This window comes from Oryctolagus cuniculus, chromosome 5, assembly GCF_051225735.1.
Source record: "Oryctolagus cuniculus isolate XC-2025 breed Fujian yellow rabbit chromosome 5, ASM5122573v1, whole genome shotgun sequence".
Lineage (NCBI taxonomy): Eukaryota > Metazoa > Chordata > Mammalia > Lagomorpha > Leporidae > Oryctolagus > Oryctolagus cuniculus.
Window position 1 is genome coordinate 136,345,782 of NC_142871.1, and position 13,385 is coordinate 136,359,166.

Consider the following 13,385-nt stretch of genomic DNA (forward strand, 5'->3'; position numbering starts at 1 on the left):
GCTGGCTGTGGCAGCCATTTGGGGAGTGAACCAATGGAAGGAAGACCTTTCTCTCTCTCTCTCTCTCTCTCTCTCTCATTGTTTATAACTCTACCTCTCTAATAAAAAAAATGGATTCAGTAATAAGTTAGAGTCTTCTAGGCGTGAGCAGGTGCTCAAGGCTGTCTCACAGAACTGATAATGCCACTCTTTGGTGTCTAGACTCATTCTTCATTGATTTTGGAATGTGTAGAGTTGATTTGTAAATCCTTTAACATATATGAATGCTTTTCTCATTTTACTCCCCATCCTACCCCCATCTTCTCCCCTCTCTCTGCCTTCCTTAGTACCGAGGCCAAAATCTGGGCTTTGGGACTCACTCTACTGAAGATACAACTATTTCCTTGACTTGGAGGTTTGATAACCAAAACTGGATGCTGAACACATTGATGAGTAGAGATCACCAAACAAACCAGCCCTGACACAGGGTTTCCCTGGTGAGGTTTGATCACAGCAACAGGATTGCCTTCAGAGGCCTACAGTGAGACCAAGCCTTAGTGAACCTGGATATTTCTGGTCAATCCCATAATATAAAGGGCTTTTTCAATATTCAGGTATTTCTTGATGGGAAGGACCACATGCATTCCTCAAATCTGTTGCTCCCACCAAAATAAAACAAAACAAAAACAAAACAAAACATCTGTTTCAGACACCAAATTCCCCAAAACCAGTTTATTGTACTTAAGAAAAAAAAATCACAGTTTTGAGAAATCCTAAGCAATAAGTACACAGGAGATGCTCTCATGAAATGTTCAGAAAGTTGCATAGCAGTGAAAGAATTTTGTGGGGTTTATTACAGAGGTATTGCCTGGTGATGACAAGATGGTAGGAAACACAGGAAAAGCAGATACAGGAAATAGTGATAAAGAGGGAAGGCCATCCAGATGCTAGAGAGCGGAAGGCTCAGGGAAGGTGTCAGTATCCCTGGGGTGGCTAGATGTCTGGAAAATGCTGAAGATGGCGGCAGAGGCTGACCACTGAAGTACTGCCAGGCTTGTAAAATTATTACATCAGACACTGAATCTTCAATGTTCTCTCTAAGAAAGGAATCACCTGTAACAGGACACATGCAGTTACTAAAATGTTTAAGATGAATATTTTGAGCTTTTGCATTTGACTCCTTCTTCTCTCTCTCTCTCTTTCCCTCTCCCTCTCTTACCCCCTCCCTCCTCTTCCCTCCCCTTCCCACTCTCCCTCCCCCTCTCCCTCTCCTTCTCCCCCCCCCCCTCAGAGCTTATAATAGCAATTTTCAGACAGGAGTGACAGAAATCGTCTTGGCCTCTAAAATATTTCCACTGCATGCAGAGATGTTACCTCTAACATCAGTGGACCCAGGCTTGTAAGTGCCTCTTAATTGATAGTCTCCCTCAGCAAATATAAGCCAATGGTGGGGCTTCCCATACTAGATCACTGGACTCATTATTCTAATGTGAAGCAGTGGCCTTAGTTACTGGAGATGATTTCCAAGACAGAAAGTGTGGTCTAGACACACATCTCTGAAAGGGGATAAGGGCCTTGATGCTTTGGGACACCAGATAATTCCAATATCTGAGTCATTCTAGCAAAAGAGAAATAAAGAACAACAACTTTTCCTACACCTCTCTCTTAAAAACATCACACATCCTTTCCCCCACCTTGTCTTCCACCCTTAGCGACTTCCATATGAGTCCTTCTCTGACCATGCCTCACCCACCTTCCTGTGCTCACAGGGTCCCCCGGCGTTCTGTAGCATTGCCCTTGTGCACGCCCTTGATGATGAAGATGGTGCCAACAATGATGCCCACCAGACCCACAACCAGCCCTAGGGCACACACCACATTTTCTGTAGTCTCTGGGAGAGGGGTTCGTGCTTCGAACTCTGGAGCAAAATAAAACAGAGTACATGGTAAAGAATGTGGTAGGGGGTAGAGTTTAGAATGAAATATAGGGTATCGATCGAAGAGGAATGAAGATAATGTATCAAGGGAATTGTGGTTAGAAAGTGGAAGAAGCTGGGTAATAAAAGAAGACAGGTGTGAATTGTGGCAGATGCTATGACACAGTACCCTGCATCCGAGGGTGCAGACAGCATCGTAGGAAGCAATCTTATGAGAAAGGAGCCGGAAAGATGGACCATACCCCAGTGCTTGAGAGTAGGCTCCTCCAAACCCCAGTGCTCCACTTTGCAGTCATAGACGTCCTCGGTCGAGGGCAGGAAGGGGAGATAGTGGAATTTGCGGAAAAGGTGGTCATCCCTGGGCAGGAAGACTGTTTCTGATACTCCCATGGTGACAGGGTTTCCATTTCGGAGCCATGTGACATTGATCACAGGTGGGGAGAACTTGTCGATGAAACAGATGAGGACGTTGGGCTCTCCCAGTTCCACAGGGCTGCTTGGGAGCAGAGTTACTTCTGGAGGCACTGAGGGAAACATGACAGAAATTAGCATCTGTGGCTTGGGCTTGCCATTCTGCCTCTCACAGTGAGTGGTGGAATAAACCCAGCTATGGACTCTCACACTCAAGAAGCTTTTAGCTTTAGGGCAGTTGAGATTGTGCCCTGAGAAGTCTTTGCCACATTCTCTGATACTTAACTCTGACAGCCTTTGGAATGAGCTGGAGCCAAGACTGAGGCATCAGACAGCCAGAGCACTTGTTCCCCAAGCAGCACAGTCACCAGGGATGGCAGAGACAAGATCTGAGCACACTGATAAAGGGACACACACATAAATTCCCAGGCCTGTGGCAGGAGAACTGGGAACTTGCTTAGGCAAGGGGAGACTCTGGGGAGGCCAAGTCAGTCATAATGTAACACACAGGGCAGAGGCATCGACTTAAAAGCTGTGCATTCTCACATTCAGGGGTGCAACACAGAGAAAGGTACCATTGGTGTCCGGGGTGTGATTGGAGCGCTTTATCATGATGTCCAGGTTGGCTCTGTCCACTGCTATATTTGCCAGTGCACCCTGGGCCTCAAAGCTGGCAAATTGTCCGAATTCTTTAAGCCGCCAAACTGTCTCTTTTTTGTCCATATCCACATGGAAAATCTCATCACCATCAAAGTCAAACATGAACTCTCCTAAATCATCAGGGGACAGAAAGTACTCGGCCTGGATGATCACATGTTCCTCTGAAATGGAAGGAACAAAAGTTAGCGGGGAATCAGCAGAGGGAGATGCAGAACCCACATGCAAAAAGGCAGGAAGTGGTGGTGATGGAAAGGACCAAGCGGACTGTAGGAGTGGTGGAGAGAAACTCTGAGTGAAAAGGTGAAGTCTGGTTCAGCTGTGTTGACAAAGCTGGGAGTGAAAAGGACCGTGTTAGAGAGGACGGACGGAAGGACTTGAGGGCTGAAAAGACCACAGTCTTGCAAAGCTGTCCTTTGGCGTCCAGATGATTTTCTTAGGAATTCAGCAGTAGCCCCTAAAAGAGGAATGTTCTCTCATTCTCTATACTAATCATTAAACACAGCAAGGCCAGAATTCCACACAACGTCTTTCTCAGAACATTGTATTCTAAAGAAGAAACCCTGCTTAAAAGGTTGGATTCTGAACTCCAGAAGCAAATACAATCTTGATTTCCTGTATAGCTACTTAGTAAACGTGAGCAAGTTATTCTACCTACCTGTGTGTAATTTTTCAATCACAATTCTGCTGTGTCTTGATTCTGCCATAGGTTTGTTTTCAAGATTCAATGAGATAAGTAACTTCCTAGTATATCATCAGGCCTATAACAAGCACCAGTCACATTTTAGGGTCAGAAACTTCTTTATATTTAGGTAACAGACCCAGGGAAAATCTAACCAAGGCTCAAGGCAGGAAATTTAGATTGACGCCTTGGAATGTTGTAGAATACTCACTTCTCTGAATTGAAATCCACAACATAGATACCTCTGTAAGAAGGGTCATGTTTGAATTGCTTTTGGCAACTCAACTTTTATATTAACCCTAACCCTAACCCCAGCTCCTCAGACTGGGACTGTTATTATGGGATATACTCTGTTATGGCTGATGCTGAGAATAACCAACACCAAGGGAATGATCAACCTGAAGAAGTAAAGCTACAGTTGATGGGGATGCAGCTTTCACGGTGTGTGCAGATGAGATGGGGATTGCTTCTCTAATTGGCCTTCAGAGATAAGGGGAAGAATTTTAACATTTGACTGTATATTGATAAACTCAGACTCTTACTTTGTATTTACATCTATATACCAATATAAATGTTCTATCTGTCCCAGTCCAATTCAAGGGAAGAGCCTCTATCTCTCCAGGTAAGCACCCCCGTACATGGTTCTTTGAGGGTAGTAGAGGTCTGCAATTGGCATCATGGGTCTGGGAGCTGGGTAATTATTTCCAGCCTACCTGTCACTTTCTGTGGAGCCAGCTGGGTGAAGAATACTTTCTTTTTGCAACATGTCATTACTACAGAGTGAATGTTTGCAGAGAGCAATGTCAGACTACCCACTTCCTTACTCATTTTTCTGCTCTTTTGGAAATACACATAACAATGACAGATCATGGAAGATCTAGGGTGGCACAGGGGTGCAGTGGCAGGGAGGGGAAGGTGGCTAACACATTATTAAGACTGTAAATTAAATGCAGTTCACATCGGTTTGCTTGCCCTCTCTCCCACCTTGGGTAGATCATCACCTTTGGGGGCCTTTTTTTTTTTTTAAGTGATCTCCAACAATGTCTGTGCTCAGAGATGCTTATAGGATATACATCCAAAAATTAACTACCATATATTCAGCCAGGAACAGAGCTAAGAATGTCTTATATTTTTTCTTATTCTCACAAATTTATGTAAGGCTTTTGGTTCTTAATATTAATAATTTTCTGGAAAGAAAAATTAAAGCTCACTGTTAGAATCTCTTAATACCACCAGTATATATTCCCTACATCCTAACAAGTTTGGCTAGTATCAAGTCAGTTGTGTTAATAAATATTCAACTTAGTTTTGTTCCGTAAATTAAATTTGACTTTAATTTTTGAGGAGGGAAGAACTCCTCTAAACTACAATTTATGATAGATTTGCACACTCATAACATCTGCCACACTTTTCTTTCTCTCCAATGATTATTTTGCAGATGCCCCGCCTCATTTCTCCAATGCTTCCCAGTCTTCTGCCCCAGGGTTAGATTCTCTCAGCACCTACCTTTGATAGCCCAAGACTTCTGAGGGCTCATCAGAATAGCAATGATGAAAAAGCCCAGGACTGGTACTCCACCGCTTATGGCCATTTTCTTCTTAGTTTCTTTGATGGGTGTCAGTGGAACCACTAGTGAGGCAGAAGAGACCAGAATAAAAGAAAGAGAAGGTGGAGTGTGATAGAGTCCGACAATTAAAAATTTAAATCAACTGAGTGTTAAGCTAATCAGAAAAATCTTTTGTGATGACACATCTGTTGCTAGGGGAAGGGCTCTTGTACAGGGTGCAAGACAAGAATAGTTCACTAGATAAGAAGTTCTGAACAAAACAAAAAAAAAAATCATTCGAGAAGTTTGGTTGATCTGTCAGACTTTTTCATCCCAACTCAGTTCTAGAAAGGGGTATGTCTGAAACACAGTAGTGGAAATAGAATTAATGAAAATATCCTTTTTTTTCTTTTTTCAAATATTTACTGAACACAAACACCATATTTTTCCTTTTGTGCAGCAAGATTGTTAGTTTCAAATTAGCTGAGCTATTAGGACTGTCCATTGCCACTAAATTAAAAAAAGTGATTCAACATGTCAAACTCAAATAGGGGGAAAAACAAAAGAAAATATCCTAACGAGATAGATAAATGCAGACCACGCCTCTGTGGTGTGACAGCTGGACTTTATCTGAGGGATGATGAATCATCTAAAGAACAGGTAGAGTGTCAGGCCGTGGAAAACACCTGGATCTTGGTGGTGCCTGGCAACAGAGCTTCATTTAAGAAGCTCCTGATTGTGACATGCTTCTCCAGTGCCCTAGACTCCATAGGATAAACTCAGCCCAAGAGCTTGGGATCCCTGACATCGTCCTGTATTTAGAGAATACCCAAGGAGAAAGCTTGTGTTTCAACATTTCCAGATGTGGAGAGGTATTGGAAAGTTATATATGTTGGGGTGTGAGTAGTGGCTGCCGGCAATAGTGGTAGCTTCTCTTGGCCTCCATCCTGTGAAATGTCACCAGAGATTGGAGTAGTCTTCTAGGGACACACCTCGTTTAAGGACTCAGGGCAACAAACATGCTAGAGTAAATTAGAGCTTATTTTACTTGGAGCACTGAGGATAATTCCCCCAGGGGGGCTTTACCATTTCTTTCCCTGTGTCATATAATTACCAGAGTTCTGATCCAAAATGTATATTTTGATGTTTACCAAAGAGCATACTGAAAGTTAAGAGAGTCTAACTCACCCTTTTCTGAAAATACAGTGTAATAGAAAAGCAAGATGTTGGGCAGGCGCCATGGCTCACTAGGCTAATCCTCCGCCTGCGGCACCAGCACCCCGGGTTCTAGTCCCGGTTGGGGTGCTGGATTCTGTCCCGGTTGCTCCTCTTCCAGTCCAGCTCTCTGCTGTGGCCAGGGAGTGCAGTGGAGGATGGCCTGGGTCCTTGGGCCCTGCACCCGCATGGGAGACCAGGAGGAAGCACCTGGCTCCTGGCTTCGGATCGGCACAGCGCGACAGCTGCAATGCGCTGGCCGTAGTGGCCACTTGAGGGGTGAACCAATGAAAAAGGAAAACCTTTCTCTCTGTCTCTCTTTCTTTCACTGTCTAACTCTGCCTGTCAAAAATAAATAAATAAATATAAAGAAAAGCAAAATGTTAAGCCATATATAGAAAGGACCGACATCCAAATACTTCCAGTGATCAGAAACCTGACAGTGAGGCAGCCCATCAGATTGTGAATCCATGGTTTAATATCAGTCCTGACACATTTGCTTAAGGTAGACATTCCACACTGTTATGCTGAGGTCTTACTCTGTCATGCAGCTGTCCTTACACACAATTAAGGCAAACACCTGCATATTACTGGTTGTCTGATCACATCTAAGGGCTTCAAACATCCCGACATTAACTCCTAAAGCATTGAAAGGAGGTCCACCACACATTTCTGCCATAAAATTGCTCAGAAGTTTATTTCCTGGTGGCATAGGAATGAGCCAGGTCAGTGTTTGATAGTATTACTCTGTGCTAAAAAATGGTCCTATATTAAACTTGGCATCTTCTCTTCCAGAGGTAAATATCAAATAGTACAATTTTTGCTGGCTTCCATAATGCCTTGTTACTACAAGGTGCCTAAGAAGTGCATGGTAAATTCAAAGGCATTTTACATGTTGTACTAGCACCTTCAATCTCAAGGTGTTGCTCAACGACTGATGACATTGTTCAGTCCTAAGACACTGATTGGTTCTCCTCCTGAGATCACCAAATTTGGGAGATGTTACACCAGACTTTCAGTTCCCCTTCTCTGTGTGAGGACAGAAGTTCCTGATTCTGAGACTGTTCATGGTTCCCCGTTTTTTCCTAAACTCTCGTTTCCTGTGTGCGTGAGGGAACTTCTGACAGCCTCTGACTGAGGTTCTCTCGATGACATTAAATTTGATGATACCTGTAGTCCGAGTCCAGCCAGGAAAGAGAAATCACCATAGACGTTCTGAACAGAATTAAGTCTATCCCATGGAGTTATCACTTAGGAATGCTAGGAAGTGTGGAGCAGCACAAGCCAGCACAGACCCTTAACTTTGAGGGGTCAGGAACCTCTCAAAGCCTCATGGGGAGCCTCTGCTTCCCTAGGGGCTCCTCTAGGGCCCCCAGAGAGGGGAGTGCCTTCCACTCATGTCTGCTGCTGCCGGAGCTCATGTCTGTGGAACCTTGTGCCAGCTGCCTGAGATGCCCCCAGCCCAGCTGCCATCTCCCAAATCTCATGATACTATGTTTCACTGGAAAATGGATGCTACATTCATTCAGGGCACAGAGACCTGGGAAATGTAACATCCTCACTGCCATTGATAGCAGGGGAAATATAAAAATGTCTTCTTGGCCGGAGCCGTGGCTCACTAGGCTAATCCTCCGCCTTGTGGCGCCGGCACACCGGGTTCTAGTCCCGGTCGGGGCGCCGGATTCTGTCCCGGTTGCCCCTCTTCCAGGCCAGCTCTCTGCTGTGGCCAGGGAGTGCAGTGGAGGATGACCCAAGTGCTTGGGCCCTGCACCCCATGGGAGACCAGGAGAAGCACCTGGCTCCTGCCCTGGGATCAGCGCGGTGCACCGGCCGCAGCGCGAAGGCTGCAGCGGCCATTGGAGGGTGAACCAACGGCAAAAGGAAGACCTTTCTCTGTCTCTCTCTCTCTCTCACTGTCCACTCTGCATGTCAAAAAAAAAAAAGGTCTTCTCTCCACATCTATCTACCTATCTACATGAAAGTCCTTCAAAAAGTTTGTGGACAATGAAATTAGAAGATAAATTTATTTTGATGCAAAATGTTTTTGAACTCCATGCAGAGTTTTTTCCAGGAACCATCTGAAGTCCTCTTGCGTTTGTAGAAAATCACCAAAGGTCATCCTACTTCTCTTCACAGCATAAAGCCAGAGAAACCGGAGTAGGTTAGGGTTTGGAAGTGTGATGTCTTTCTCATGGGTTCAGCTCAAGTCTGGGACGTGAATACATCATATGTTTGTGTGGTTTGGGTTTTGAGAAGTGTCAGCCCCGTTTAAACTTCCCTTCCTGATTCCACTTCCCTCTAGCACTCAGGGTCTTCCCAGTGCCTCTCTCCCCAGGCCTCCCCACCGGAGACACTGAGGGGATATTGACCCAGGCATTTTCTTTCCGGCTCACCAGACAAGAAACTTTTCCTGTTAAAGGCTTTTCTCTACATCCTCAGAGGTGGCAGAAACTAATCCCTGGAAATCAATCTCTAGCAGAGTGAAAACTGAACTTTGCTGTTAGCACGTGTGCTAGGGGGTAGGGTAATGGGCCTCTTACCATGTTCCGTGTTGATAAAGGGCTTCACCTGAAACCTGATGTCCCAAAGATCTGAGTTTTCTGTATACAGACCCCCAGGACTGTGGGTTGTGTGTGTGTGTGTGTGTGTGTGTTTGGAAACTTTGATTCTACATTTCAGAATCCTTCTCTGCCACTCACCTATGGGTTCTCTTACTTTAACTTGCACATCTTTAGCCAGATTGTTCTGCAACACTTCACTTTCTGTTTGTTTTAAGAAGCACAAGCTGGGCTTTTTAAATGAGAGCTCGTGAAGGGAAAAATGAACTTGAAAATCACCAAAGAAGCCCAAGTGTGAGCGGTTGGCTCCAGTAGCTGCCCCCACGTGGCAGATCAGTAGTTTGATTACACATTGAATGCTCCTCCTGGTTGTTGGACATTCTAGCAACTTGTTTTCAGAGTTGCATCCAACTCTACCATTTTTGCCACTCCAAAGCCAGCACAAATAATTAGAACACAGGAAATTCCAGGGCAAATTTAGTTTTAATCTGAAATTACCTGCCTTCACCTGTGAACAGGGGATGATTTTACTGGTCACACAGACGTGCTTACAGTAAAGGAAATGACCACGTAAGCAGTGTTTCTTAGTCCAGTTTTCTTACAGGATAGTTGAAAATTGTAGGCAGATGACTTTTTTTTTAGATGAAGCATTGTACGGAAGCTCCCTCTCAGTTCTTTTCCTTTCTTTTACATATCTTGCTCTTTTTAATTCAAGAGTAAAAAGATATTTGAGACATCAACTTCCGCTTTCTGTTATATTAAATATTTCAATGATGCTTATTTTTAACTTACTAAGAGACATCTGTTTTTGGGCACATGCTACATGAAAACCACAACTGCTTAATTAAAGATTGTTCTTTCAGAGGAAAGCAGCAGGATTTTTATAAGGACCTGTTACTTTAGTTAGGAGAGAATTTAAGGACTCTGAGAAGGGACCACATCCAGACAAGAGTGCCACCTGATGATGGGCATTGCTGTTGCCATTTCTCTGGGCAGATGTAGCATTGTTTGGAAATGGTTATCCATTAAGCATGGTCCTTGCTCATTGTTGAAGCCTGTGAGACTGTCTCTACAGTAGCTCCTTCTACTTTTACTCTTTTACTAAGTGTGTAATTGAGGGTAAGCAATTAAAATCCTAAAAATGGTTTATTTAATATATTTGGTCAACAGTCATAGTATTGGATTCTAAATATGAAAAACACTTAATTGTAGAAATTTTGAAGAGAAAACAAGGAGAATAAAGATGAGAGGTTAAGAAATGGGAGAATAACTCACTAGAACTTGATGTCTGATTGGATTGGGGTGAGGCAGGTGATGGGTATGATCCCAAAGTACTTAAGCAGTAAAGATTTCAAGTCTGGGGGCCAGCTTTACGTCATAGAGGGTTGAGTCACTGCCTGCAATGCTGGTACAACATATAGATGCCCATGTAAATCCTGACTGCTCCACTCCCCATCCAACATCCTGCTAATGAGCCTGGGAAGGCAGCAGAGGATGGCCCAAATACTTGGACCCCTGCTACCCACATAGGAGACCCAGTCTAGCCCAACCCTGGCTGTTGCAGCCATATGGGAAGTGAATTAGCAGATGGACAATCTGTCTGTCTCTCCCTCTCTCTTTGTAACTCTGCCTTTCAAATAAATAAATCTTTAAATGAAAAGGTTTTCAAGTCTGAATTTCATGAAGTCTAAATTTCATGAATGATGAAGTAATTTTTCACGAAAAATTTTCATGAAAAGTGGAGGTGATGATGGTGACACTTGCTTGCATTGAGCACAGCACAGATCAAGTGCAGAGTGTGAGAGGGAAATTTGTTAAATGACATTAGTAGATGAAAGGAATCTAGAGAATAGACAGTCTGAAGTGATAATGCACAAGGAGTGGTCAAGGCTGCAGAGTACTTTAGAAGAATCAAGCATGACAATAGGAAACAATGACTTTAAAGTTAGAAATAACGGTCAGAAATAGGCCAGAAATTCTTCATCATGAGTTTATATTACTACTGATAATCAATACCATTTTGAGTCTCATGAGTCTTACTGTTATACTTACTAGGTGATAACTGTATTTCCATTTTTTTTTTTTTGACAGGCCGAGTGGATAGTGAGAGAGAGAGACAGAGAGAAAGGTCTTCCTTTTGCTGTTGGTTCACCCTCCAATGGCTGCCGCAGCCAGCGCACCACGCTGATCCGAAGCCAGGAGCCAGGTGCTTCTCCTGGTCTCCCATGGGGTGCAGGGCCCAAGCACTTGGGCCATCCTCCACTGCCTTCCCGGGGCCACAGCAGAGAGCTTGCCTGGAAGAGGGGCAACCGGGACAGAATCCGGCGCCCCGACCGGGACTAGAACCCGGTGTGCCGGCACCGCTAGGCGGAGGATTAGCCTATTGAGCCACAGCGCCGGCCAGGAACAGGTGTTTTAAATCAAGTCCCTGAACTTGGAAGCTGGTAACATGTGGACTCTATGAGTCCATTAAAGCACTAAAACTGCTCCAGCCACGCATACAGCCCAAGTTGGGGGTGAAGGTTGCTTTGTCTTTTTGTGCACTGGGTTCATACACAGGTTCTCTGGAAACATGTGCCTCCCCCTCCCACTCCCCGTGTGACACATACAGTATAAGTGGGCCTTGGCTTCCCTCTAGTGGTCAATAGTATTGAGTTCATCACAACTGTTTTTGACATTGCATATTCAGTTTCTGAAAGATCAAGAATTTATTAATTCAGGATACTTGAACTAATTTTTTCCTCATATACATCTTCAAAGATTTCTGAGAGTGTTTGTTATAATCGGGTGGCTTAGCTAACAGTTTGAACACATCAGGGCTGGGACTGTGGTGTAGAAGGTTAAGCCTCTGCCTGTAGTGCCAGCATCCCATATGGGCACTGGTTTGTGTCCTGGCTGTTCTACTTCCAGTCCAGCTCCCTGCTAATGTGTCTAGGAAGACAGTGGAAGATGGCCCAAGTACTGGACACCAGCTCCAGCCAGTCCAGGGGTCCCAAGGTGTGAGAGGTGTCAGTGCTTGAAGAAATGAGACACACTCACAGCAAGGCTGACGGCATGGCTCTGGCTCTCAAGCACCAGACTTTATTTTTATATCATAAGCCACATAATGATTATTTTTTCTCACAATAATAAGTCTGTTGTACATTTTTTTCTAATTACAATTTCTTTGATTTTCAAGGGCATTTTCAGAGCATGGGTTACAATCACAGACAGGTGCTAGATAAAGGGCTGCTCACACAAGCCAAGGCCTGGAGTGCTGTCGAGCTGTGCAGAAATTGGCTGCACAAGCTAGAACAGTACCTTCCTAATCTAATCTTTACTAGAAGCCCCAAATTCAAAGCAGGCCCTTTTTAAAATGTATCCCCTCTTTGCAGTTCTTTCTGTAATTCTTTAATTTCTTTATTGTATTTATTTAAAGGTTCCTTAGATCTATTCCACAGTTTTGACATCCTAACCATTGTAGTATTTGTAGCTTATATTGAATTAAAGCTTTAATAACATTTATCTTTATTCTAGTGGGAAGTATATACCAGGAGCCTGTTGCCTTTTAATTCTTTTCCACAAACAGCTCAACCTTGCATAAAGCATTAACCCTTTCTCCTACACTAACATTCTGCTTGATTAAAATTCTACAAAGCAATGGACAGTTTGGGGATAATGAGACTAAGCGTTCTTCCCTAAAATTAGGAATACAGCAAGCATTAGCAGGACCACCAGGAAGCTCTGGCTTTCTTAAGTAGAGTGTAGTTCCCAACAAACCTAAAACCACCAAGAAGACTGCAGCTGTCCTTCTCATGCCTTGCTGAGACAGACCTTCTGCTGTGACCTTGTCAGCCAGCCAAAGTTACCTTGGCCTCACCACCAAGTGCTTGGCCCCTGAACATACCTGGGAGACCCAGAAGAAGTTCCTGGCTTCTGGCTTCAGGCTGGCCCAGCTCTGACCTTTGTGGCCACTTGGGGAGTGAACCAGAAGATAGGAGATCTCTCTATATATTTCTGACTTTCAATAAATAAGTAAACATCTTTAAAAAACATTTAAAGTTTTTAAAGATGTTTATTGATTTATTTATGGGAAAGGGAGAATAATCATCTTCAGAAAGCATGGATAGTTTGAACAAAGCTCCCTTCCACAAATGCCTTTCTTTCTTGGCTCCCAATTCACTCCCAGTTCACAAGGGTCATCCTATCATCTGAAGCATTTGTCAGGACAGCCATCAAGTAGGTGGTCTTTTTTCCCACCTTTTCTCCCCTGGGCAAGTCTGCTGTGACTCACCCTGACATAGTCAAAGTCCCTTGAGCAGCCACAGTCCCTAGGGACTAGAGGAGAGCCCAGGAGTCACGTACAGCAATGCCTCTGCTCTTGGTTCCTGAAATATTTTAATGTGTGTAAAACAATATTAA

At 44.0% G+C, this 13,385-nt stretch overlaps 1 protein-coding gene across 1 annotated transcript; it reads right to left on the minus strand.

The window, feature by feature from the left end:
- Positions 1–710: 710 nt before the first annotated feature.
- RLA-DR-ALPHA (major histocompatibility complex, class II, DR alpha) lies at positions 711–5,319 on the minus strand. Its single transcript, NM_001171118.1, is given in 5 exon segments — positions 711–1,092; positions 1,733–1,897; positions 2,158–2,439; positions 2,902–3,147; positions 5,172–5,319. Coding segments are annotated over 4 exon segments (768 nt in total). The 5' UTR covers positions 5,257–5,319; the 3' UTR covers positions 711–1,092; positions 1,733–1,742.
- Between the last annotated feature and the right edge of the window lie 8,066 nt (positions 5,320–13,385).